The following is a 25,149-nucleotide window of genomic DNA, read 5'->3' on the forward strand; positions in this document are numbered from 1 at the left end:
AATAACAACATTAATAACTACAACAAAAAGGAATAAATATTTTTTAAAAAACTATTGTATTTACTGTTGACTGTAAAACATTAATCCCCCAATAAAGAAATGTTTTTAAAAAGAATAAACTACATTTAATAAAGCAAACTCTTATCTAGAGGTACATTGGTGATCTTGAACATTCATGCTTACAACTATTTGCTAATGTGCAGTCAGTCCTGTCATTTTTAATGAAATATTTTATTTAATTATTGTTTAATGAAAGAGAGATACAGATAGAAAGAGACCCCAGAGCACTAATCAACTTATGATGGTGCTGGGGAGTAAACCTGGGACCGCAGAGCCTTAGGCATGTCAGTCTTAACATTTTCTTCAGCTGTCTTTACTGTCTAAAGCATATTCATCACCTCAAACTACAAGCAATGTTCACATCTCCTTGCCTTTGAAATCTTTACAACCATTTGACAGTGTGTGTCTACTGATATAGAATAAGCATATGCAGAGGGCCGGGAGAAAGCCAATAGGCAAAAGCCAATAGTGCACTTTCCTATGTGGTTCAGTTTGGAGCCTCCTGGCCACTCCATGGGAGGCCCATGCACTGTGGAGCAGTGAAGCAGTGCTTTTGTAGCTCTCCTCTCTGTGTCTCTCACTATCTAAAAAAAGAATGTCCAGTGGTTTCATAGTATCTAACAAAATATATGTAGTATTAGTTTTAGCAAAAGAATGTTGACTTCTATCACTGTAAGTCATGTTCAGTGTAGGAAAGAATTAGGTTGTGCAGTTAAAAAAATATCACCTGTGATCACATTTTAGTTAAAAACTATCTGCATACTGAGGTTTACTAAATGTATCTTGCAAAGTGGAAATATGTATTTCCTTTAATGAAGATTTTTATGGAGATTGCAAAGAGGTGTCTTCTGAAATGCAGACTATTTGCTTTCCAGTGTTACCGCCTGTCATCATAGACTGGAATGCAACTAGAAAGAAAAAAAGAAAGAAGCTTGGTTATCTGAAAAAAAAAAAAGTCACTATCAAACATATTTCTTAGTATGCCAGACATGTACAATTAATTTGAATAATTTCAATACTGTATATAGAATACTGCAATGAAAATAAACTTCAAGTAAAACACTAGCAAAACTATAGTCAATATCATTTATTTATTTATTTATTTACTTACTTATTTAATAGAGACAGAGAAACTGAGAGGGAAGGGGAGATAGAAAGGGAGAGAGACAGAGAGACACCTGCAGCCCTGCTTCATCACTCATGAAGCTTCCCCCTGGGTCCTTGCGCACTGTAATGTATGGGCTTAACCAGGTGCACCACTGTCTGACCCCAATAGTCAATATCTTAAAAAGTTGTTTTTTGAGGCTAGCTGGTAGCTCTCTTTCCATCTCTCTCTCACACACCTCTCGATTTCAGTCTCTAGACAATAAATAAAATTTTAAAAGATCTTTTTATCCAAACTAGAAACATCTCACTGATTTTTAAAAATATTTTATTTATTTATATAGGAGAGGGAGACAGAAAGAAGCAGACATCACTCTGGTACATGTGCTTCAGAGACTGAACTCAGGGCCTCATTAAAAGACCAGGGTTTTATCCATTGTGCCACCTCCTGGACCACCATCTCACTGATTTTTTTAAAAGAATTTTTATTAAATTTATTTATTAGATAGAGAAAGAAATCAAGAGGGAAGGGGGAAATAAAATGACAGACAGACACTTGCAGCCCTGCTTCCCCTTGCAGATGGGGACCAGGGACTAAAGCCCGGGTTCTTGCACATTGTCACGTGTGTTCAAGCAGGTGCACCACCACCCGGCACCATTGTGTCACTGACTTTTCAGCTTGTTCCTATTGTCTTGTTTGTTGGTTGGTAAGCTCTGTCAGAGCCCCACTCAGCACTGGCATATGGTGATGCTGGCCATCAGAGCCTGGAACTTTCTTATGGAATTCCTGTGTGCTACTGCTGCACCATCTCCCCACCTCTCACTAGTTTCTAAGTAATTAGTTATTGTTTACAGCCTGAAGATTAGGCAGGTGAGTAAGGATGAAGATAAAGTGTCAGCAATTTTTTAAATTACTTAAAAATATTACACATTGAAATTGCTTAGTTTAAACAATATTAGAAATCTAGCCATAAATATTTTACTGAGTATGTGAAATATAGATGTTATGCTAGAAAAATAAGAAATATTTATTGCTGATTTTTTTTTTTTTTTTTTTTTTTTTACCAGAGCACTACTCAGCTCTGGCTTATGGTGGTGCAGGGGATTGAACCTGGGACTTCAGAACCTCAGGCATGAAAGTCTCTTTGCATAACCACTATGCTATCTACCCTCACCCTTTCTTTCTTTTTAATATGAATGTCAATCAAACAGACTATTTTTTTCTGTAAAAGGAAAAATAATTTCTTTTATCTTTTTATTTGAAAGAGTGTTGAAATATGTGTGTTAACATAAAACAAAAAAAGAGTCCAAGCCTAAACCTTGAAAATTTGCTTGATTTAATTTTATGATGCCTAGATCCCTTTAATCTAAGAGTTATATGGAGGCTAAATGATTTGTGCAATTCTCACATTTTTTTCACATTGTTATGAATCTAAAGAAACACTTTGTGATCTGAAACAGAATATAATATCTCTTAAATACCACTAACTTTCATAGAGTTTGATTACAATATTTAAAGAAAACTGTAGAGTGGTTTTAAAAGACAGAAATTTAAGTGATACCAAAAGAAAAAAAAAAAAGCAGATGTAGATTTTTTTTTTTTTTAACCAGAGCACTGCTCAGCTCTGATATATGGTGGTGCAGGGGATTGAACCTGGGACTTTGGAGCCTCTGGCTGGAAAGTCTCTTTGCATAACCATTATGCTATCTACCCCTGCCCTGTAGAATTTTTAAAACAGGAAAAAAAAATAAATCAAGCAAAAGGGCTATTTGTTCTGCTACATGTGTATAATACATAATGGATAGATTTATAGCCATCTTACCTCCCATGTTTTCCAATCCATTTATCACAGATTCTTTGATCTATAAGTCAAAAAAGCTATATTTAATATTCTTCTTTAGACTTTAATATTCTCTTTTAAGACTTTATTTTTATTATCTTTATTTATTTATTGAGTAGAGACTATCAGAAATTGAGAAGGGAGTGGGAGATAGAGAGGGAGAGACAGACAGACCTGTAGCCCTCTTTCACCACTCATGAAGCTTGCCCCACACACACACAAGTGGGGACTAGGGGCTTGAACCCAGGTCCTTGCACAATGTAATTGTGGGCTTAACCAAGTGTACCACCACTTGGCCTCTTCTTTTTTAATGCTTTTATTAGTGATTCACAAAATTATAAGGTAACAGTGATACAGTTCCACATCACACGCACCACCTAAGTTCTGTGCCCCACCCTCCCAATAGACCTTAATGTTTCCTTTCTAGTTAATATTTCATTTCTGCAAAAGGCAGCAGATATTCATTTCATATATTCAATAAATAGCACAGGAAAGTTTCTCATGATTTAATGTTAATTAAATGAATAAAAATTTCCCATAGTCTCATATTCAATTGGTAACACCCTCTTTTCAAAATGTTTTAAGAACATCTTAGTCAATGTCCTTGGGTGCCTGATTAATAAACAGCTCCTAGTTTCCTCCCTTCCTTCCTTCCTTCCTTCCTTCCTCTCTCTCTTTCTTTAATACAACACCAGGAAATGGACTGAGGACCTCATGTATGTGCAATATAGCAGAGCAGCCTCCCAAGCTCTATTTTACGTTCACTTTTTTTTTGAAAGAAGGGACCACAGAGAGGAGAGACACCACAATACCATTCCGCTATCCATGGAACTTCCACTGCTATGTTCATGGTCCTCCCATATGGGATTCAAAGCCAGGACCACACACAAGCCAAGTATGTGTTCCACAGGTGAGCACCCAATTCCAATAACTCTAAAATTTTAACCAATAGTCGAGAGATTTATCAGAGGGCAGGAAAGAATTAGGCTGGTGAAGTAAGACTACTAGAATATGTTTATAAGATTTTTTTTAAAGCACATCTTCTAATATATAGTAGCATTCTGTAAGTACCAGTTAATTTAATGAATACTACAATTTAGGGAATAACCCATTAATCTTGTAATCTAAGAAAGATAAGGCTTAATACATTTCTTTTTTAATTTTTCTTTATTTATTAATGGATAGAGACTGAGAGAAATTGAGAGGGTAGGGGGAGATAAGGAGAGAGACAGAGAGACACCTGCAGTACTGCTTCACCACTCATGAAGTTTTCTTCCAGCAGGTGGGAGGGGACCAGGGGCTTGAACTGGGTCCTTGGACTGTAATGTGTACACTTAACCAGATATGGCACTGCCTGGCTCCTGCCATTTCTGTTTTTTTAAACATTTATTTATTCATTTATTTATTTATTTTAATGAGAGATGCAGAACTCTGCTCAGCTCTAGCTTGCGGAGGTGCTGGGAATTAAACTTGGGACCTTGGAGCCGCAGGCAAAGAAAGTCTCTTTGCATAACCATTATGTTAACTTCCCAGCCCGCTTAATACATTTCTATATGAAGGAGATAATAAAAGTTTCTCCACCAGGAGGTTATGTTCACTTGGGAGGTAGTTAATTTATTCTTAGTACACTTTAGTAGGAATTTTTATTATAAATGGTGCTTGCTATACTAAATTCAAATAATACAAAAGTATATCCAGAAGCAGAAAGAATGCTATTGAAGCAAGTTTTACCTTTAGCTTTCCTTCTTTAAACCACTGACTCAGCTGCAGAGTGCTAGATGCAAATTTGTCCTTATAATTCAACACCATAAATCTTTCTCTGTGGTGGGGAAGAAAAGATGATGACAAGAGACTAGAGAGGAAGTGAAAGCATCCAAAATTAAATTATCCAATATTCTAGTATCGGTTAATAATTCAAATCTACTTTTAGAACTTATTTTTATTTTTCATTTAAAATTAGCAATTTAACATTATATTACAGAATTATCAGATTTCAGGAGTTTTTTTTTTAATATTTATTTTATTTATTGATTCCCTTTTGTTGCCCTTGTTGTTTTATTGTTGTAGTTATTATTGTTGTTGTCGTTGCTGGATAGGACAGAGAGAATTGGAGAGAGGGAGGGGAAGACAGAGAGGAGGAGAGAAAGATAGACACCTGCAGACCTGCTTCACTGCCTGTGAAGCGACTCCCCTGCAGGTGGGGAGCCGGGGTTCGAACAGGGATCCTTATGCCGGTCCTTGTGCTTTGCGCCACCTACACTTAGCCTGCTGCACTACAGCCCGACTCCCCTTCAGGAGTATTTTCATACTTACATTTGGTGCATGCAAATCCCCACACTGCTCACCAAAGTCCTGTGCTCTTAAAGCCTTCCAATCTTAGCACTCAATCACTTAGAGTCTAGTAGGCCGTCGCTGCAGCTATACTTACAGGTGTATGGGTAGCAGACTTCTACAATTTTTCTGTGCAACATCTACAACCCTGTTTAATACTAGCACTATGATTTAATTCTGGCTAAAAGACTTTACTTACATTCATGTGACATAGCCAGGGCCAGTCGGAGTCAGTGTCAATTTTGAAATTTGATAAAACCACAAAGAGAGAGCAAATGTATTCTGGCGTGGATTTCTAACATGGTGTGATGTGAGATTTTGAGATAACGGCTATCCTCTTGCTAAGGAGAGGTTACATGGTGGTAATCAAACCAGAAGAAAGCACAACCTTATACATCCTAAATTCAGACATAAGAAAAAGTAAAATTTCCATGTGCTTAAATCAATATGAGTTGTTTCTTAAAAAAATTGTCAATTTGTTTATTTAGTGCCAGAACTTTGTCCATCAGCAATTTCACTGCTCTGGGCTTTTTTTTTCCCCCAAAGCACTGTAAACTCTAGTTTATTATGATGGTGGTGCTGGGGATTGAACCTGGGATGTTTGGTACATCAGGCATGAAAGTCTTTGCATAACCACCATGCTATCCCCCCAGCCCTTATTTTTATGATTATTTATTTATGAGAAAGAGGCAAAAAGAAACAAGAGCATCACTTTGGCATATGCGTTGCCAAAACCGAACTCAGGACCTCATGCCTACAGGCCCAACACTTTATCCGCTGAGTTAAGAGTCTATCACCTGGGAGTCAGGCAGTAGTACAGTGGGTTAAGCACACACAGGGCACAAAGCACAAGGACTGGTGTAAGGATCCCAGTTCGAGCCCCCTGGCTCCCCACCTACAAGGGAGTTGCTTCACTAAGAGTGAAGCAGGTCTACAGGTGTCTATCTTTCTCTCCCCCTATAACAACAACAATAATAACTACACCAATAAAACAACAAGGGCAACAAAAGGGAATAAATAAATATTATTTTATTTTATTATTTTATTTTTATATTTATTTATTTATTCCCTTTTGTTGCCCTTGTTGTTTTTATTGTTGTAGTTATTGTTGATGTCATTGTTGGATAGGACAGAGAGAAATGGAGAGAGGAGGGGAAGACAGAGAAGAGGAGAGAAAGACACCTGCAGACCTGCTTCGCCGCCTGTGAAGCAACTCCCCTGCAGGTGGGGAGCCGGGGGCTCAAACTGGGAACCTTTCGCAGGTCCTTGCGTTTGGCGCCACCTGCGCTTAACCCGCTGCGCTACCACCCGACTCCCTGTAAATATTTTTTTTAAAAAAAGACTATCACCTGCAAAAGACTGGCGAAGCAAGGGCAGGTGGGGGGTGCATCTGGTTGAGCCCACGTGTTACCACGTACAAGAATAATGGTTCAAGTCCCCACCTTCAGGGAGGAAGCTTCACAAGCGATAAAGCAGTGCTACAGATATTCCTCTTTCTCCCTCTCCATCTCCCCTAAACTTCTCTCTTATCGCTATCCAAAATAAATAAAAACAAAATATTTTTAAAAGACTGGAAAATATGTACATTTAAAAATAATTACTTGGGGGTCGGGCGGTGGCGCAGTGGGTTAAGCGCATGTGGCGCAAAGTACAGGGACCGGCGTAGGGATCCCGGTTCGAGCCCCCGGCTCCCCACCTGCAGGGGAGTCGCTTCACAGGCGGTGAAGCAGGTCTGCAGGTGTCTGTCTCTCCCCTCTCTGTCTTCCCCTCCTCTCTCCATTTCTCTCTGTCCTATCCAACAACGAACAACATCAACAATGGCAATAATAATAACCACAGCGAGGCTACAACAACAAGGGCAACAAAAAGGGAGAAAAAAATGGCCTCCAGGAGCAGTGGATTCATGGTGTGGGCACCGAGCCCAGCAATAACCCTGGAGGGAAAAAAAAATTAAAAATAAAATAAATTAAAATAATTACTTATTAATTTTTATGAAAGAGAAAACCAGTATCACCCTGTCAAATGTGATGCTAGGGATCAAACTCTAGACCTCGTGCTTGAGAATCACGTCTTACCCCTTGTGTTACCTCCTGGTTTGCAAATTTTACATTTCTGGGGAGATTCTGGGTATGAACTCCAGGACCTCATACATGAAAAAAAAAAAAAAAACCCCACTGAACTACATTACCCTGGCCACAAAACAAATGCATTTTAATTTTTTACTTTTTTTTTTTTTGGGGGGGAAGGGGTTATATGTCTGAACTAGGATTTGTACCTTGGCAATTCTACCACTGTCTATGGACTGTCTTCCCTTTTTCCTTTTAATTTTAGATAGAGATGGAAGGAGGGGACAGAAAGAGAGAGGGAGGAGAAAGAAGAGAACGAGGAGAAGAACCAGACAGAGAGGGAAAGAGAGAAAGAAGGAGAGACATCACAGCACCCCTCCACTGTTTATGAAGCTTCCGCTGGCGCCATGTGTGACATTCCCTGTGGTGTTGGAAACTCAAACCCAGGTACATGCTAACATGTAGCAGGTAAGCAACCTCTTGAACTCCAGGTACATCTTTAAAAAGGAAGTTAGCTAACCAAAATCTAAATATCGAATCGACTTGAAATGTATATTTTCAAGTTTTATTTAGTAAAAACATGTTATAAGAAGAACAGTACAGTTCTTACGCATTTATATATTTTTTTCGCATTTATAATGTTTAACCCTCCGTAAATCTGGGAACAAGAGCAAAGGTGTGAGCACATACCTTGTGATGTTTCTTTCTTTCCTGATTGCTTCGATATCAGGGGGTAGTGGAGGAGGGTAAGGCACATCTTTGTTGTACTGAGAAATTTGACCACAGAGGATAATATGACTGTTCTGATTCATCTGAAGAGAGAAAAGTAATTCTTATTCCCTAAGATGTATATTTTCCTGGGTTTACTTTTACAGCTGCTTCAATAAAAGTCTCCTTGACGGGAGCCATGTGGTAACACAGCGGGTTAAACACAGGTGGGGCAAAGCGCAAGGACCAGAGGAAGGATCCTGGTTCGAGCCCCTGGATTCCCACCTGCAGGGGAGTCGCTTCACAGGCGGTGAAGCAGGTCTGCAGGTGTCTGTCTTTCTCTCCCCCTCTCTGTCTTCCTCTCCTCTCTCCATTTCTCTCTGTCCTATCCAACAACAATGACATCAATAACAACAATAATAACTACAACAACAGTGAAAAACAAAGGCAACAAAAGGGAAAATAAATATTAAAAAATTTTTAAAGTAAAAAAAAAGTCTCCTTGACTCTTGTATTTAATCCATTAGTATCAACTAGCTGATTTAGTTTTGTAGATGTACACATCTGTATTTGAGTTTTAAATGGATAAAAATTAACCCATTCCAAAGAAACAGAGGCAAATGGGAGCTTGATGCTCAGCAAAAGGATGAAGTCAGCTCTCATCACTGTCATTGCTATTTTAGTAGCAGTAGAAGCAGCAGCTGTGCATTTTAAATTTAAATAATTCAACTGCAAATACTTTCACATACAGGAAAACACAGTGTTAATAGCCATGCTGATGCTGTATAACATTACCAACAAAAATGGGTCAATACACATCAGCTGTGAAAACCCAGTCCTTGCCCCAAGTCAGGGCCCGTGACTATGAACTGACTGATGGTTAACGGCAAGTTAATGGTGTGAACTTCAATATTTGAACAATAAGACTTCTCACAAAAATAAGTTTTTAGACAAAAGATACACTATTATAGCAAAGACATGAAATTGACACAGTGCAAATCTGCATCCTCTTCTGTATTACTTACCAGTAATACTGACTCTTATTTTTCACAAGAAACCCTACAATTTATGACATCTGCTCTTTCTCTTGCACTATCAGGTAAAAAGATATCATACTAGAGAAAATGTAATGCTCAAATGTATACCAAGCAGCCACCAACCTGCCTTATGACTGTATTACTGATGTCCCCACCAACATTGTCAAAGTAAACATCCACTCCAGCTGGGCACACGTCATGGAGCTGTTCTGCCACAGGCCCTTTTTTATAATTAACCGCAGCATCAAAGCCCAGTTCTGAGGTCAAAAACAGGCACTTCTCATGTGTTCCACAAATTCCCACCACTCTGGAACAACCTAGCAAGTGGCCAATCTGTGGGGGAGAATTTCTGACAATTAAACAACTTTCTGATGTCACATTTAAATGTAAAAGTAGACAAGATATTACAAGGATATGAGAATATTGACTGCAATTCAGGTTAGATTATAGGGTTTCAAAAAAAAGAACAGATGCTCTGTCATCTTTTTTTCCTCCCAAAAAATCGATTGAAGAAAACTCGACAAAATTTGAGTGTTAAAAATCTCACAATTTAATTTCATAAAAAGATTATCCGGGGAGTAGGGTGGTAGCGCAGCGGGTTAAGCGCAGGTGGCGCAAAGCGCAAAGACCGGCGTAAGGATCCCGGTTCGAGCCCCTGGCTCCCCACCTGCAGGGGGGTCACTTCACAGGCGGTGAAGCAGGTCTGCAGGTGTCTCTCTTTCTCTCCCCCTCTGTCTTCCCCTCCTCTCTCCATTTCTCTCTGTCCTATCCAATAACAATGACATCAGTAACAACAATAATAATAACTACAACAATAAAACAAGGGCAACAAAAGGGAATAAATAAATATTAAAAAATAAAGATTATCTGATTTTGTTGTTTTATCAGGTGTCTTTCTCTCCCCCTCTGCCTTCCCCTCCTCTCTCCTTTTCTCTCTGTCTTATCCAACAACAACGACATCAACAACAACAACAATAATAATAACTACAATAAAACAAGGGCAACAAAAGGAAATAAATAAATTTTTTTAAAAAGGGGGTCAGGTTGTTGGTTTTTTCCAGAAAATCAAATGCTTCTTAGAAATTTTACCTGTCCAGCCAAGGATCCACAAGCACCAGCAGCTCCACTAACAACCATTGTCTGATTAGCTCCAGCAACGATATGACCTTTTTCCTGTATCCCAACCAAGGAAGTCACACCAGGCATACCTATAGCTCCAAGAAAGTAAGAAAGGTGTCCATCCACAAGGTTTGGGTCCACCTAAAATAAAATGCATGCCATTTAAAAATAGTACTAGGTGAAGGAAATATGCTGAGTCCTGACCCGTACCCTCCCAGAAAGAAATTATCTAGCTAAAATTGGCTGAAGGGGACATGCTGGGAACAAGCAGATCCTCACCCACACAGAGAGACTTACTCCTACCTGCACGGGGCACATCTGACCAGATATATCTCTAAATGGATCATAAGTCTAAGCCCTGAGGTAAGACCTTATATGATAAGGTACACCAGCCTCCTCCAGGGTGGGCTCCTCAGCTCCCCCTGCTCCTTTAGCTGGGTTCTCAAGCTCTCCCCTGGCTGCTACATTAAAACGTTCTTCAGTCTACACCGCTGACTCTACTTGCCTCATTTAGTGCAGCATATTTCTTAACACTGGTGCTGAAAACTGAGAGGGGTTATGGAGCTAGCTCCTCTATTCTCATTTGTGTCGCATTTATCTAACACTAGGAAGTCCTGTTTTAACACTATGTAGAGATAAGCTACTATATATACATGGAATTGTGACCTCTCCCCATTTGTAAGTTGAAAGCCTAACCTACAATGTGTTGCTAAGAGTCTTCAACGAGATACTTGGGACTTAGGAGGCCATAGGGTGGGGCCCTAACTGGAAAGACTTGTGTTCTTTTTTTTTATTTTATTTATTTAATGAGAGATACAGAGAGAGGGGAGAGAGACCAGAGCACTGCTCAGTTCTGGCTTATGCTGGGGATTGAACCCGGAACTTTGGAGCCTCAGGCATGAAAGTCTCTTTGCATAACCACTGTGCTGTCTCCCCAGCCCCCAAGAGTTGCTTTCTTATAAGAGAATGAGACATTTGCTATCTCTTTCTCTCCATCTCTCTCTTCACCAATCTCTCTCCCTCTCCCCCCCCCCCCCCCGTGCACACATGCACAGAAAGTCAAAAGCTGTGTGACAAAACAGGGAGACAAAAGCCCTCTGCATACTAGGAAGAAAATTTCACCAGAAACTAATGTTTTCAGAATGATCTCAGACTTCTAGCCTCCAGGACTGTAAGATAAATTTCGGTTGCTTCAGCTACCCACTCTATGATATTTTATTATAATAGCAGTTCAAGAAGACTACTAGTTTTTGTTTTTTTTTAAAGTCATAGGGTTATTATTGGTGTTTGCACAATAACTCCACCATTCCTGGTGGCTTTTTTTTTTCCTTTCTCTTCTGATAGAGACAAACACGGAGAAACAAAGAGAGGTACCTATAGCACTACTCCATAGCTCATAAAACCTTCTCCCTGCAGGTGGAAGCCAGGGTCTTGAACACAGATCCTTACACATGATAATGTGTGTTCTGGGTACACCACTGTCTGGGCCCTCAAGAAAAGTATTAAACTACCTAAGATTGTCTGGGTCAGTAAACTCTTCTTTAAACTTGTTAAAATTCTCTAATGTGCTCCTACAAAGTAGAAAACAATTACTATTTTTTAGATTCTTTTTAAAAAAGTTTTTAAATTATCTTTACTTATTTATTGGATAGAGATAGCCAGAAATTGAGAGGAGAGGGGAGATAGAGAGGAAAAGAAACAGAGAGACACCTGCAGCCTTGCTTCACCACTTGCGAAGCTTTCCCACTGCAGGTGGGGACTGGGGCTTGAATCTGGGCCCTTGCGCATTGTAACATATGCACTCAACCAGGTGTGCCACCACCCAGCCCCCGAAACAATCACTATTTTATGTATTTATTTTTACCAGAGCGTTGCTCAGCTCTTGCTTGTGGTGGTGCTGGGGATTGAACCTGGAACCTCAAGCATGAGAGTCTCTTTTTATAACCATTATGCTATCTACCACCACCCAATATTATTTATTTTTAGAGTAAAAAACACTTGAAAAAAACTCCACATAGAAAAAACAAAGTACTTCCCCCCTCAGTCTCAGTATATTGAAGGGAAATGTTTAAAAGGCAAACTAAAAGCAGAGCTGGAAGATTTTTGAAGTCTCTTGAGCAGGGTCCAGAAGATAACATAGTGGTTATGCAAACAGTTTTCATGCCTAAGGCTCTGAGATCCCAGCTTCAATCTCCAGTACCATCAGAGGTCGGTACTGAGCAGTGCTCCCGTTAAAACTAAAAAAGAAGTTTCTGGGTCTGGGCAGTGTCAAATCTGAGTAAGCATGCATGAGAGAGAGATCACACACCACTCCATTATCCATGAAGCTTCCCTGGTACTATCCACAGTGTCCTCATATTGTGCTGGGGCTTGAACCCAGGGTCTTGCCATGGTAATGTGTGTGTGCTACCAAGCAAGCTATCTCCCAGTCCCTTGTATTCACAAAGGTTTTAGAAATTTTTTTTTTGTCTCCAGGGTTATTGCTGGGGCTTGGTGCCTGCACTATGAATCCATTGCTCCTGGAGGCTATTTTTCCCATTTTGTTGCCCTTAATGTTGTTATAAGTGCTTTTTTAAGGAACTGAGGAATTTAAGCAATAATGTAAGAAATGACCAAAAGTAATGAAAATTTAGATTAGTTTGATTTGTAGCAAAGCTGCCACAAATAAGTAAAATGTCAGCTTGTTTTCAGGAGTTTTAGTTCCTTTTTAAAAATATATTTATTTTACTGATTTCATGAAAGAGAAAGAAGCCAGCGCACCAGCTGGGGTCTAAGGCAATTAACTCTGGTGCCCTATGTGCTAAGCTATTTCTCCAGCTGCCCTACAGTTTGAAATGGCTATGAGTTAAATCTGCTATGTGAATAAAATAATATTGTTATTAAAGTCTACAGTACACAAAAAGGGTAAGAACACACAAAACTCTTTCTTTTTTTTCCTTCAGGGTTATTGCTGGGGCTTGGTACCTGCATTACGAATCCACTGCTCCTGGAGGCTTTCCCCCCCCCCTTTTATTTTTAATCGTTGCTGTGGTTACTACCATTCTTGTCATTGATGTTATTGTTGGACAGGACAGAGAGAAATAGAGAGAGGAGGGGAAGACAGATGGGGGAGAGAAAGACAGACACCTGCAGACCTGCCTCACCGCCCATGAAGCAACTCCCCCCACTTCATCCCCCCCCCCGCCCCCCACAAGTGGGGAGCTGGGGGCCCGAGCTGGATCCCTCTGCCGGGTCCCTGCACCTAGTGCCATGTGCGATCAATATACAACGCTACCGCCTGGCCCCCACAAAACTATTTCATGTAGGTAAGAGCTGTTATTAGCAAAGTCAGGGAAAACACATTGTGAGGCTGTTTATGTTTAGCAAATACTTATCCATCTCTTCTGTATCCCTTTCCCTCATTTCAAATACCTATCTCAAAAGCATTTTAAATTCTCAACTGCTCAGTTTCTCATTAAGCACAGTGATAAGCAGAATTGAAAACTGCTGACTATTTATTTTGCACTTCCTAAGAAATTGCTAGATGTATATATTACTAGAATCATTAAGTTGATAAATGACTGTGTAAGTCTCCTGCATATCATTTGTATCTAAATAAACTTTAATTGGTTCTAAGAATTTGTAATAAAATAGTAAACATTGGGGAGTCGGGCGGTAGCGCAGCGGGTTAAGCGCACGTGATGCGAAGCCAAAGGACCCGTGTAAGGATCCCGGTTCGAGCTCTGGCTCCCCACCTTCTGGGGAGTTACTTCACAGGCGGTGAAGCAGGTCTGCAGGTATCTATCTTTCTCTCTCCGTCTTCCCCTCCTCTCTCCATTTCTCTGTCCTATCCAACAACAACAACATCTATAATAACTACAACAATAAAACAACAAGGGCAACAAAAGGGAATAAATAAATAAATACTAAAAAAAAGTTGCACCAAAGCAAAGGACTTTGGAGAAGGAGAACAACAACAACAACAAAAAGTAAACATTATAGCACTTTTTACAAAGCCTTAGTCACATCTGTCATAGTAATTCAGTTTTCACATTCACTTATAACTCTTATTTTGCACATGAAGAAACTGAAGTTCAGGGGGCTGGACCCGAGCACACTGGGTTAAGTGCACATAGTACAAAGTGCAAGAACTAGCGCAAGGATCCTGGTTCAAGCCCCTGGCTCCCCACCTGCGGGCAGGTCACTTCACAAGCGGTGATGCAGGCCTGCAGGTGTTTATATTTCTCTCCTTCTCTCTATCTACCCCTCTCCTCTCAACTTCTCTCTGTCATATCAAAAAAAAAAATTGAAGTTCAAATACATAAAGTATCTTCTCCTTGATGACACAAATAATATTAGCTCCACGTGGAGTTGCCAGGTTTTGTAAGTCAAAACACAAATACCGGTAATTTTGGAAGGCTCAGCCTTAGAGACTGTGATGTTGATTTCTGGCATGATATGGAATCTCCATCATAAACCGATAAATGTAAGTAGCAACTTCCTTGAGAAATTTAAAGAACACAACTACAAGGGACTTATGGTTCTTAGTATAAAATATTTTTTAGTTGTGTTTATTAACTAGAGTAGTGGTCTGGCACATGCAATGCCAGGGATCAATTGTAGAGTTTTCTTTTTTAATTTTTAAAATGTTTTTATCTATTTATTTATGGTGTTGTGTGGAGAGGGAGAGAGAAACAGAGATAGACAGAGACAGAGAGAATCATCCTGGCATGCACAGTGTTTAGGATCTCACACTTCTAAGTCCTGGGCTCTGCTACTGGGTTACTGGTCTAGCCACTCTACTTTCAAAAATTATATATTTTATTTATCTATTTGTTCATTTATTGATTGGATAGAGACAGAGAGAAATCAAGAGGGAATGGAGAGATAGAGATGAAGAGAGAAAGACATATCTGCAACACTGCTTCACTGCTCTCCAAGCTCTCCCCCACCCCTGAAGCTGGGCACACACTGTAAGATGTATGCTCAGCAGAGCGTACCATTGCCCAGCCCTACTCCACTTTCTCTAATGTAATGCAAGGAATTAACAGGCCCCCCCAGTCTAATGTTTATTCTATATTTTAAGAGAGTGGGATGGAGGGACATCAAAGCACTAATCTACCATCCCTGGAGTATCCTGGTTGTTGTCCCATGCGGTGCTGAGACTCAAACGTAGGATATAATGGATGGTAAGCCAAGTGCTTTATTTGCTGAGCAATCTTCTGGATCAGGTTCAGATTTCCACATTTTAACAGTTATAGAAAATAAAATGTATACTCTTTATTTTTTCCCCTAGTAATAAAAAGAATTAAATGCCAGCTGCACAAAGTAATCATGGGGAAAGGGAGAGACCAAATACTTTATATTACACCTTACCTTTTCAAGAATATTTCCATCCAGAATTGCCTTGGTTTGCCAGGGCCAATAGAAAGAAGTCACAAAATTGCCTTTAGTAAAATTTGCATGTTTGCTCTCTTCCACCAGCCCAATACCTCCACCATCAGTCACTTGAGACAGCTGCCAGGGTGTTAGATAATCACTCCCAGTGTCTTCATTCATCCTACAACGCTAGAAAAGAAAATATTCCTTAGGATCACCTGTCTGCTAAATCTTTTAATATTTGTTCAAGATGGTGGGGAGACAGAGAGGGAGAACCAGAGCATTGCTTTGACACGTGTCGGGGTCAAATTAGGGACCTCATGCTTGAGAATCCAATGCTTTATTGACTGTACCACCTGCCAGGTCATACTAAATCTTTTTTAAAAGATTTATTTATGATAGAGGGAGAAAGAGAGAGCAGAAGGAAGGGGGAAGGGAGAAAACTAGAGCATGACTTTGGTGCTGGAGAATAAGACCTCATGCTTAAGAGGTCAAGATTTTATCCATTGTGTTACCTCCCAGACCTCTGTCTGCTAAATCTTAATCCATTTACTTTTCGTATTAACTTTAAGTTACTGAGTAGTAACCAAAGTTAACTAAATAAAGTATTAGTCAGACAAGTAAATTATACCTTAATTTCTTCCTTCCAGGTATTTAAAAATATTTAATTTATTTACTTATTGGATAGAGACAGAGAGAAATCAAGAGAAGAGAGGGGGTGATAAAGTGAGAGAAAGTCACCTGCAGCACTGCTTCATCACTTTTGAACTTTCCCACCTCAGCTGGGGACCAGGGACTTAAACTTGAGTCCTTGTACACTGAAATATATGCACTCAACCTGATGCCACCACCTGGCCCTCTATGTTCTGAAAAAGATACATGCTTTCTCTATATCAAGTAAATAACTACACTAAAAAAAAAAAAAAAATCAAACAAATGTTGAGCCAGCGACCGGGTGGTGATATGTCTGGCAAAATTCATATATTACCATAAGCAAAGACCCAGGTTCAAGCCTCCAGTCCTCCCTTGCAGGCAGGGAGCTTCTTGAGTGGTGAAACAGTGCTACAGGGGTTTCTCTTTCTCTCTCCCTTTCTACCTCCCCACTCTCTCTCAATTACTCTCCTATCAAATAAAATAAAATAAATTGGAGTCAGGCGGTAGCGCAGCAAAGCACAAGGACTGGCGTAAGGATCCTGGTTCGAGCTCCCGGGTCCCTACCTGCAGGGGAGTCGCTTCACAGGTGGTGAAGCAGATCTGCAGGTGTCTGTCTTTCTCTCCTCCTCTCTGTCTTCCCCTCCTCTCTCCATTTCTCTCTGTCCTATCCAACAAAGAAAACAATAAAAACAACAAGGACAACAAAAGGGAATAAATAAATAAATAAATATTTAAAATAGTAATAATAAAAGAAATTTTAAAAAAATGGGACAGCAAAATAGTTCATCTGGATAGTGCATCTGTTTTGTCATGTACTAGACTCCGGTTGGAGTCTAGGAGATAGCATAGCACCAGGAGAGAAGCTTGCCCCGTCTCCCTCCGCAGGCACTGCTATGTGGTGGCCTGGTACTTGAACCTGGGTCCTTACATGGTATTATGTGTACTCTACCAGGTAAATCATCTGCAGGCTCCTGAGTATTTATCTTTCAAAAGGAGACCATTTCGAAAACAGGTCTCAGGAGCTGGGTGGTGGCACACCTGGTGGTGGCGCACCTGGTTGAGCGCACTGGTTACAATGCGCAAGGATCTGGGTTCGAGCCCGCAGTCCCCACCTGCAGGGGGAAAGCTTCACACGTGGTGAAGCAGTGCTGCAGGTGTCTCTCTGTCTCTCACACTCTCTATCCCTCCCTTCCCTCTCGATTTCTGACAGTCTCTATCCAATCAATAAATAAAGACAATTTAAAAAATGTAAAAAGAAAGCAGGTCTCACACAGAATCTGCTGTATGATTTGAATCACCTGGGAGAATTTCCAAGCCTAACTACTACTTTCAAGTTTCACTTACTAGATAGAATCAATCTAGACATTTGGAAGAAACTGAATAATGATGTTTTAATATTGTTTTGAAAACATTCCCACTAAAACATTCCTTACCAACACTATTAAATAAAAACTAAGATTATCTGAAGCTCACAGGTATAAATGATATCTGAATTTCACAGATATAAATGATGTTCAAAAATTTATTGATCATGAGGGCTCCACAATCAAATTTGTTTGCAACATGAGAAATAAGAAAATAAAATAATTTTTCACCAAATCACAAAATCCTATTTCTTACCATGTACGGATCCACGGAAAGATACAGAGTTCTGACTTTAACTTGTCCTTCATTGATAGCATCCGGTAAACTTACTTCTTCCACTCGAAAATTTTCTGCTACTGGATTACCATTTTTTCCTATTTTATGAGGCAAAAATGCAAAATAGAAAAAGTCATTGTCTATATACAACTATTTATTTTGCTTGAAGAAGTCACTGCAGAAGTGCTTATAGGCTCTTGAGGGCCCAGAAACCAGAGCTGAGAAGTACTCTGGTTTAAAAAGAAAAATAAAATAAACAAATTCAGATACTCACTTTTACTTCAGGCAAGATAAATCTAGATCGTTTTATATTTTATCATTGTAGAAATGAGTAAGGATTCTTTAAATAGTTTCAAATTGCTCTAAGTGTTTTCTCCAAGAAGTTCCTTTGTAATATTGCTGTCATTTTTTAAAAATTTCTTTTTAAAAGAGATTATAAGGGGGTTAGATTGTTATGTGGAAAACTGAGAGATGTTACACATGTACAAACTGTATTTTACTGTTGGCTGTAAACCATTAATCCCCCCAATAAAAAAAAAGAGATTACAGTTATATATTATCTTTTTAAAAAATTTTATTATCTTTATTTATTAACTAGAGACAGCCAGAAATCAAGAGGGTAGGGGGTGACAGAGAGGAAGAAAGAGAGATACCTGCAACAGTGCTTCACCACTTGCAAAGCTTTCCCCTTGCAAGTGGGGACCAGGGGCTCGAACCAGGGTCCTTGTGCATTGTATCTATCATGTGCACTCAGCCAGATGTGCTACCACCCAGCCCCTAACAGTTATATTATCTTATGTGCTTTAATTCTTTTTTAATTTCCTTATTGGGGAATTAATGTTTTACATTCGACAGTAAATACAATAGTTTGTACATGCATTAACATTTCCCAGTTTTCCATATAACAATGCAACCCACACTAGGTCCTCTGTCATCCTTTTTGGACCTGTATTCTCATCTGCTTTAAATTTATAGTAGGATTTCTTTCTTGTATTGCCACCACGGTTATTGCTGGGTCTCAGTGCCTATACAACCAATCCACCACTCCTGTGGCCATTTCTTTCTTTCTTTTTCTTTTTTCTTCCTTTTATTTGATAGTACAGAGAGAAGCTGAGAGGAAAAGGGAGATAAAGAGGGAGGGAGGTGGGGAGGGGAGACTCGTAGATCTGCTTCACTGTTCATGAAGCTGCCTTTCCCTCCCCTCAGGTTGGGACTGGCGGCTTGAATCCTGGTCCTTGTGCACGGTACCCTATGTGCTCAACTGGCTATGCCACAGCCCAGCCCCTATAATTGAATTTCAAGAAGTGAAAAATCACTGCCAGGCTCTTTGTCTGTCTTTCCCTCCCTCCTCTCTCTCAACTTCTGTCTCTATCCAAAAGAATAAACAAACACCTGCAGGGGGAAGTTCTGCATGTGTCTCTCTTTCTCTCTCCCCTCCTCTCGCAATTTCTCTGTTCTATCAAATACAATGGAGGGAGTCGGGTGGTAGTGCAGCGGGTTAAGCGCACATGGCACAAAGCCCGAGGGCTGGCATAAGAATCCCAGTTTGAGCCCCCGGCTCCCCACCTGCAGAGAAGTCGCTTCACAGGCGGTGAAGCAGGTCTGCAGGTGTCTGTCTTTCTCTCCCCCTCTCTGTCTTCCCCTCCTCTCTCCATTTCTCTGTGTCCTATCCAACAACGACGACATCAATAACAACAATAATAATAACCACAACGATAAAAACAACAAGAGTAACAAAAAGGAAAATAAATATTAAAAAATAAATAAAATAGAAAAAAGAAATTAAAAAAATGTCCGCCATGCCAGAGCAGTGTATTTGTAGTGGTGGCACTAATCTCCAGTGATAATCCTGGAGACAAAAAAAAAAAAAAAAGAATAAAATGTTTAAAAACAAAACATCTTAATAAAAATGGTATGTTCTTGTTTTGTTGTTATTGGTTTTTTTTTAATTTTTTAAAATATTTATTTGCTTATTCCCTTTTTTGTCCTTGTTGTAGTTATTATTGTTGTTATCGATGTCGTTGTTGTTGGATAGGACAGAGAGAAATGGAGAGAGGAAGGGAAGACAGAGAGGGGGAGAGAAAGACAGACACCTGCAGACCTGCATCACCGCCTGTGAAGCGACCCCCCTGCAGGTGGGGAGCCGGGGGCTCGAACTGGGATTCTTAGGACAGTCTTTGGGCTTTGCGCCACGTGCACTTAACCTGCGCTACCGCCCCACTCCCGTTGTTATTGTTTTTTAAGATTAATTTACTTATGAGAAACAAAGAGAGAGAGAACCAGAGCCTAACTCTGGCACATGTGCTCTGGAGAATCAAATTCTGCATATCTGCTCAAGAATTCAGAACTTTATCTACTGTTCCACCTTCTGTGTTAAGAGCCCGCATTTTCCATTCAGACAGAGGGCGAGTCCTCACATCATAAAAGCTTCTCCCATTGGTGTCAGGGTTCAAGCTTGGGCCACAAGCACGGCAAGGCATTCATCCTACCCAATAAACATCTCTCTGGCTAGTTCTTTCCTCATCTTCGGAAGAAAATGGGGCTGTCTGGGAGGTGGTGCAGTGGCTAAGGCACTAGACTCTCAAGCATGAGGTCCTGAGTTCGATCCCCGGCAGCACATGTACCAGAGTGATGGCTAGTTCTTTCTCTCCTCATTTCTCATAAATAAATAAGTAAATTCTTAAAAAAAAAAAGGGGGGGTGGTAGTGCAGCGGGTTGAGCACACGTGGCGCAAAGCGCAAGGACCCGTGTAATGGATCTTGGTTCAAGCCCCCGGCTCCCCACCTGCAGGGGAGTCGCTTCACAGGCGGTGAAGCAGGTCTGCAGGTGTCTATCTTTCTCTCCCCCTCTCTGTCTTCCCCTCCCCTCTCAATTTCTCTCTGTCCTATCCAACAACAATGACAACAATAATAGTAACAACACCACCAATAAACAAGGGCAACAAAAGGGGAAAAAATGGCCTCCAGGAGCAGTGGATTCGTGGTGCAGACACCGAGCCCCAGCGATAACCCTGGAGGCAAAAAAAAAAAGAAGAAAACAGGGAGCCAGGTGGTGGCACATCTGGTTGAGCACATACATCACAGTGTGAAGGAGGGAAGCTTCATAAGTGATCAAGCAGTACTGAAGGCGTCTGTCTTTTATTCACCGTCTCTATCTCCCCTCCCCTCTCAACGTCTCTTTGTCTATCCAAAAATAAATAAATATCAAAAAAAGAAAACAGAATCTTGAATGTAATTTAAAATATATAGTTTTCATAGAATTAGGAAATTAGAGGGAGCCAAGAGATAGCTCACCCTGTAGCAAGCACATACTAATTATTTCTTCCCTCCAGCGTTATCGCTAGAGCTCAGGGCCAGCACTATGCATCCACTGCTCCTGGCGGCCATTTTTTCCCTTTTTATTGGATAGGGCAGAGAGAAATTGAGAGAGGAGGGTTAAATAAAAAGGGGAAGAGACAGTGAGACACCTGCAGACCTGCTTCACCGCTTGTGAAGTGACCCCCCTACAGGTGGAGAACTGAGGGCTCAAACCCTGATCCTTGAGCGGTCCTCGCGCTTAGTACTATGTGTGCCACCGCACGTACTAATTTACCGTACATGAGGACCTGGTTTCAAGTCCCAGCCATCAGATGGGAGCACTCAGAGAGACATAAGGATAAAGCAGTGCTGTGGTGTCTCTCCTTTTCTTTTTGTCTCTCACACAGAGGAAAAAAAAGTCTGCGGGGATCAGCAGAATCACAGAGGTATGAAGCCCTTGCAGAAAAAATAAATCCACAAAATAAAATTAGGAAATTAGAAAGCTAGAGTATGTGGCCTGGAAGAAGGCACAGTGGATTAAGCTTTGGACTCTAAAGAATGAGGTCCAGAGTTCTATCCTCAGCATTGAATATGCCATGGTGATGCTCTGGTTCTGTCTCTCTGTCTCTCTCTATCTCTACCATTAATAAATAAATAAATCAGGCTGAGGAGATACCATAATGATTATTCAAAACAGATTTTCATGTCTGTGGCTTCAAGGTCCCAGGATCAATCTCTAGCTCCTCCATAAGTCAGAGCTGAGCAGTACTCTAGTAAAACAAATAAACAAAGGCTTATTATACCTTCATATAAATACATATGTATGTCCATATATAATAATCTCTGTAAACTATTCCTTCAACAAAAGGTCTTAATAAGTTATCACTTGAAAGAGAATCACTTTTTAGGTAACTGTTTAAAGACTTTTTAAATTTTATTATTATATTTATTTATTCCCTTTTATTGCCCTTGTTTTATTGTTGTAGTTATTATTGATGTCACTGTTGTTGGATAGGACAGAGAGAAATGGAGAGAGGAGGGGAAGACAGAGGGAAGGAGATAAAGGAGAGACACCTGCAGACCTGCTTCACCGCCTGTGAAGGGACTCCCCTGCAGGTGGGGAGCCAGGGGAAGAGTTTTTTTTAAAGATTTTTATTTATTTATTCATGAGAAAAGAGAGAAAGAACCAGACAAACATCACTCTGGTTCATGTGCTGCCAGGGATCGAACTCAGGACCTCATGATTATGCTTTAGTCACTGCACTACTTCCTGGACCACAAAAGACATTTTTTAAAGGACTCCGTTTATGTAGTACAAAGATTGTTTAAACACTTTCCTCTAATAATATCTCAACTGCTGTTAATATCTTCCTTCCTTAACCTACTACACTGACCTCATATTGCTTTTTGTTTCCCGTTTGATTTGTAACTGCCAAAGACCACAGTTGTTCATTCACCACTGATAAATACATACCAGGTCGGGAATTTAACACCACTCTGTGTATAATCATTGCCTTGTTTGCGTAGTAGGCTCACAGTGAATTCTGTATAAGGTAACTCCTATAAATAGAAAATGCTTCAGTCACAAGAAAGTTTGGAAGCACACAATCACTTAAAAAATTAAAGAAAACACATTTATGTTTATGGAGAGGGAAAAAAAATCATAGGATGCAGTTAAAAGAAGTCTATCAGAATTTGCCTCATAAAGCAAATATCTGAAGAAAGACTAAATCTAATTAGAATGTTTGGATAATAGGAAAAATTGTACTGGAGACCAAGCAGAGCAAATTGCTCTTAGCCTCAGATAATTGAAACACATTCATCTTCATGCCATCATGATTAAGCCTACTGCTGTGGCTTGATTAAAAGAAAACAAGATGATATACTCCTCCAGAGCTAGTCCATTAATCTAACAACAACATAAAAACTCTAGCTGCTTCACTGAGATGTTACCAAATTTTAAAAATTTTCTTCATTTATCAAAATGGAAATTTCTTCATAGCTTTGATGATTACAAATGTTAATACATCTCATGCTAAAGGAAATAATTCAGAAGGAGAAGGAGAAACAGGCCTGAACCCGGGTCCTTGTGCATGGCAACATACACATTCAGCCAGGTGTGCACAGCAAGTTCAAGATCTGAAAGGGGGCACATTTTTTCCAAGTTGGGGGAAAGGAGGAAGTCTTTATTTGTTACTGACATTAAGCAAATCTTTATTTGCCTAGAATGGTATCAAGTGAAATCCTAACTGGTGTTTAGTAATATTCACAAATAACACTAAGTCAACTTAAAAATTCACTCTAGTGCATGTCACATGAACTATGCTGAGTGTCAGCTGTGCAGCCTAATGTAAGGGAAAGGTCACCTAAGAAGAGATAGCAGAGGGCAAGCCCTACTTCTAGTCTCCTTGGATTTGGAAAATAACTCTCCTCTCAGGTTTGTTTTCTAAAAAATTGTCCCTAAGTGCCAGGTACCATGCTGAAGACCATGTACCATCTTAGTCAGATGTCAAAGAGACAGCACAGTGGTTATGCAAAAGATTCATGCCTGAGGCTTTGAGGTTGCGGGCCTAATCCCCAAGACCAGAAATCAGAGCGAACAGTGGCCTGGTGAAATAAATAAACAAATCAATAAATACCATAGCTATTGTCCCAATGCCTCCACCCAGTAACCCTCTGATCTTGTTACTGTCTTCACCTACATTTCATAGAGCAGGAAAGGGAGGCCCAGAAATGTTGACAAACTTGCTCAAGGTCACACAACAGTGACACTAGAACCTAAAACATCCGGTACTTAACACGTTTTAATAAAACATTTCTGATTGTGTTCAATTACTGGTCTGAGGACCATGACCTTGTTATTCCGAGTGGAAATGTGTGGGATTCCTTCCACTCCTGCTGGTTGGTCGCTCAGTCCCATGTTCTTTCTTCTGCCCAGGTCTAATTCGTGAGAGTCCCTGCACAGCTCTCTGCTAAGTTCAGCAACCTCACCTTTCTTCTTCTTCTTCTTCTTCTCTCTCTCTCTCTTTTTTTTTTTTTAATATTTATGTATTTATTTCCTTTTGTTGCCCTTGTTGAACCTCACCTTTCTTTAAGGCTCCCACTACCACTCCTTTGGTCAGTCCAGACATTCAAACTGACTTCCCCATGCCTGGAGCCCAGAGGTTAGGTGGGGTTTGTGTCTCCTGTGCTTAGTGATTCATTCCCACCCTCTAGCAATAAACTGGTGGCGCAGACGTCACCGGGGCACCTAGCACACAACTGAGGCTGCTCGCCCTCCTCGACGCCCCACACCCTAAGCCACTCCTGCTGCTCCCGCACTCCCAGACCTGCTGTGCTCTTCAAGCTAAAGAGCAGGGAGCTCCGGAGGAAGGCCCCCAGCTTCCTAGAGCCCCCCTGCCCTCCAGGCCCAGACACAGCAGCAGCTGGGCCCCCTGCAACAGGCTGACCGCGGCAGCGGGCCCTCGCACGTCACTCACCCTGAGCCACGGAGCTCGGACGAAGTCTCGCGCGAATTCAGGCGCCGCGAGGGGGGCTCCCGGCGCAGGTGGAGACTTCAGACCGCAGCACTGCGCAGGCGCAGGCTGGGCAGAGTCCCAGACCCCTCCCAAGGGCCGGCTTTGGAAGTGGAGGCCCCAGTCCGGGCTGTGTCGTCTCCATGGCGGAACCTGCAAAGGCGGGTAGTTGTAATAGGCCGGCTCTCTCTTGAAACAAGTGTAGTAATGAATTGCCCAGGAACGGTGTCCAAGCTCCACCCGCCTTGTCTAGACCCAAAGAGCAAAGTATTTAACTTTGGTCAGGATGTTCACTTGTAGCAATCCTTCAAGGGATTCTCTTGAGGAGAGAGGAATCTGCAAACTTACTCCTGGTTTTATGGATGGGAAAAGTGCTAGGGCCTGACCTTGTCTACTGGTTGGGGCCATTGCTAAAATGA

At 40.7% G+C, this 25,149-nt stretch overlaps 1 protein-coding gene across 8 annotated transcripts; it reads right to left on the minus strand.

Annotated features, from left to right (window-relative positions):
• Positions 1-215: 215 nt before the first annotated feature.
• On the minus strand, positions 216-24,782 carry PTGR2 (prostaglandin reductase 2). Of its 8 annotated transcripts, none has more exons than XM_060175518.1 (11): positions 24,695-24,779; positions 23,764-23,822; positions 22,690-22,775; positions 17,899-18,017; positions 15,622-15,813; positions 10,237-10,407; positions 9,271-9,480; positions 8,093-8,214; positions 4,737-4,824; positions 2,988-3,027; positions 216-968 (listed from the first exon to the last, which is right to left on the minus strand). In XM_060175518.1, exons 3-11 carry the CDS (start codon positions 22,724-22,726, stop codon positions 883-885), a joined length of 1,065 nt encoding a protein of 354 aa, XP_060031501.1. In that variant the 5' UTR covers positions 22,727-22,775; positions 23,764-23,822; positions 24,695-24,779; the 3' UTR covers positions 216-882. The 8 variants fall into 8 exon arrangements, with proteins under 8 accessions (XP_060031501.1, XP_060031505.1, XP_060031502.1 ...); XM_060175522.1 differs by having other exon boundaries at positions 23,710-23,822; positions 24,695-24,711; XM_060175519.1 differs by lacking the exon at positions 24,695-24,779 and adding an exon at positions 24,301-24,547.
• Between the last annotated feature and the right edge of the window lie 367 nt (positions 24,783-25,149).

The sequence above is a fragment of the Erinaceus europaeus genome, chromosome 16 (assembly GCF_950295315.1).
Source record: "Erinaceus europaeus chromosome 16, mEriEur2.1, whole genome shotgun sequence".
In the NCBI taxonomy this organism is placed as follows: Eukaryota; Metazoa; Chordata; class Mammalia; order Eulipotyphla; family Erinaceidae; genus Erinaceus; species Erinaceus europaeus.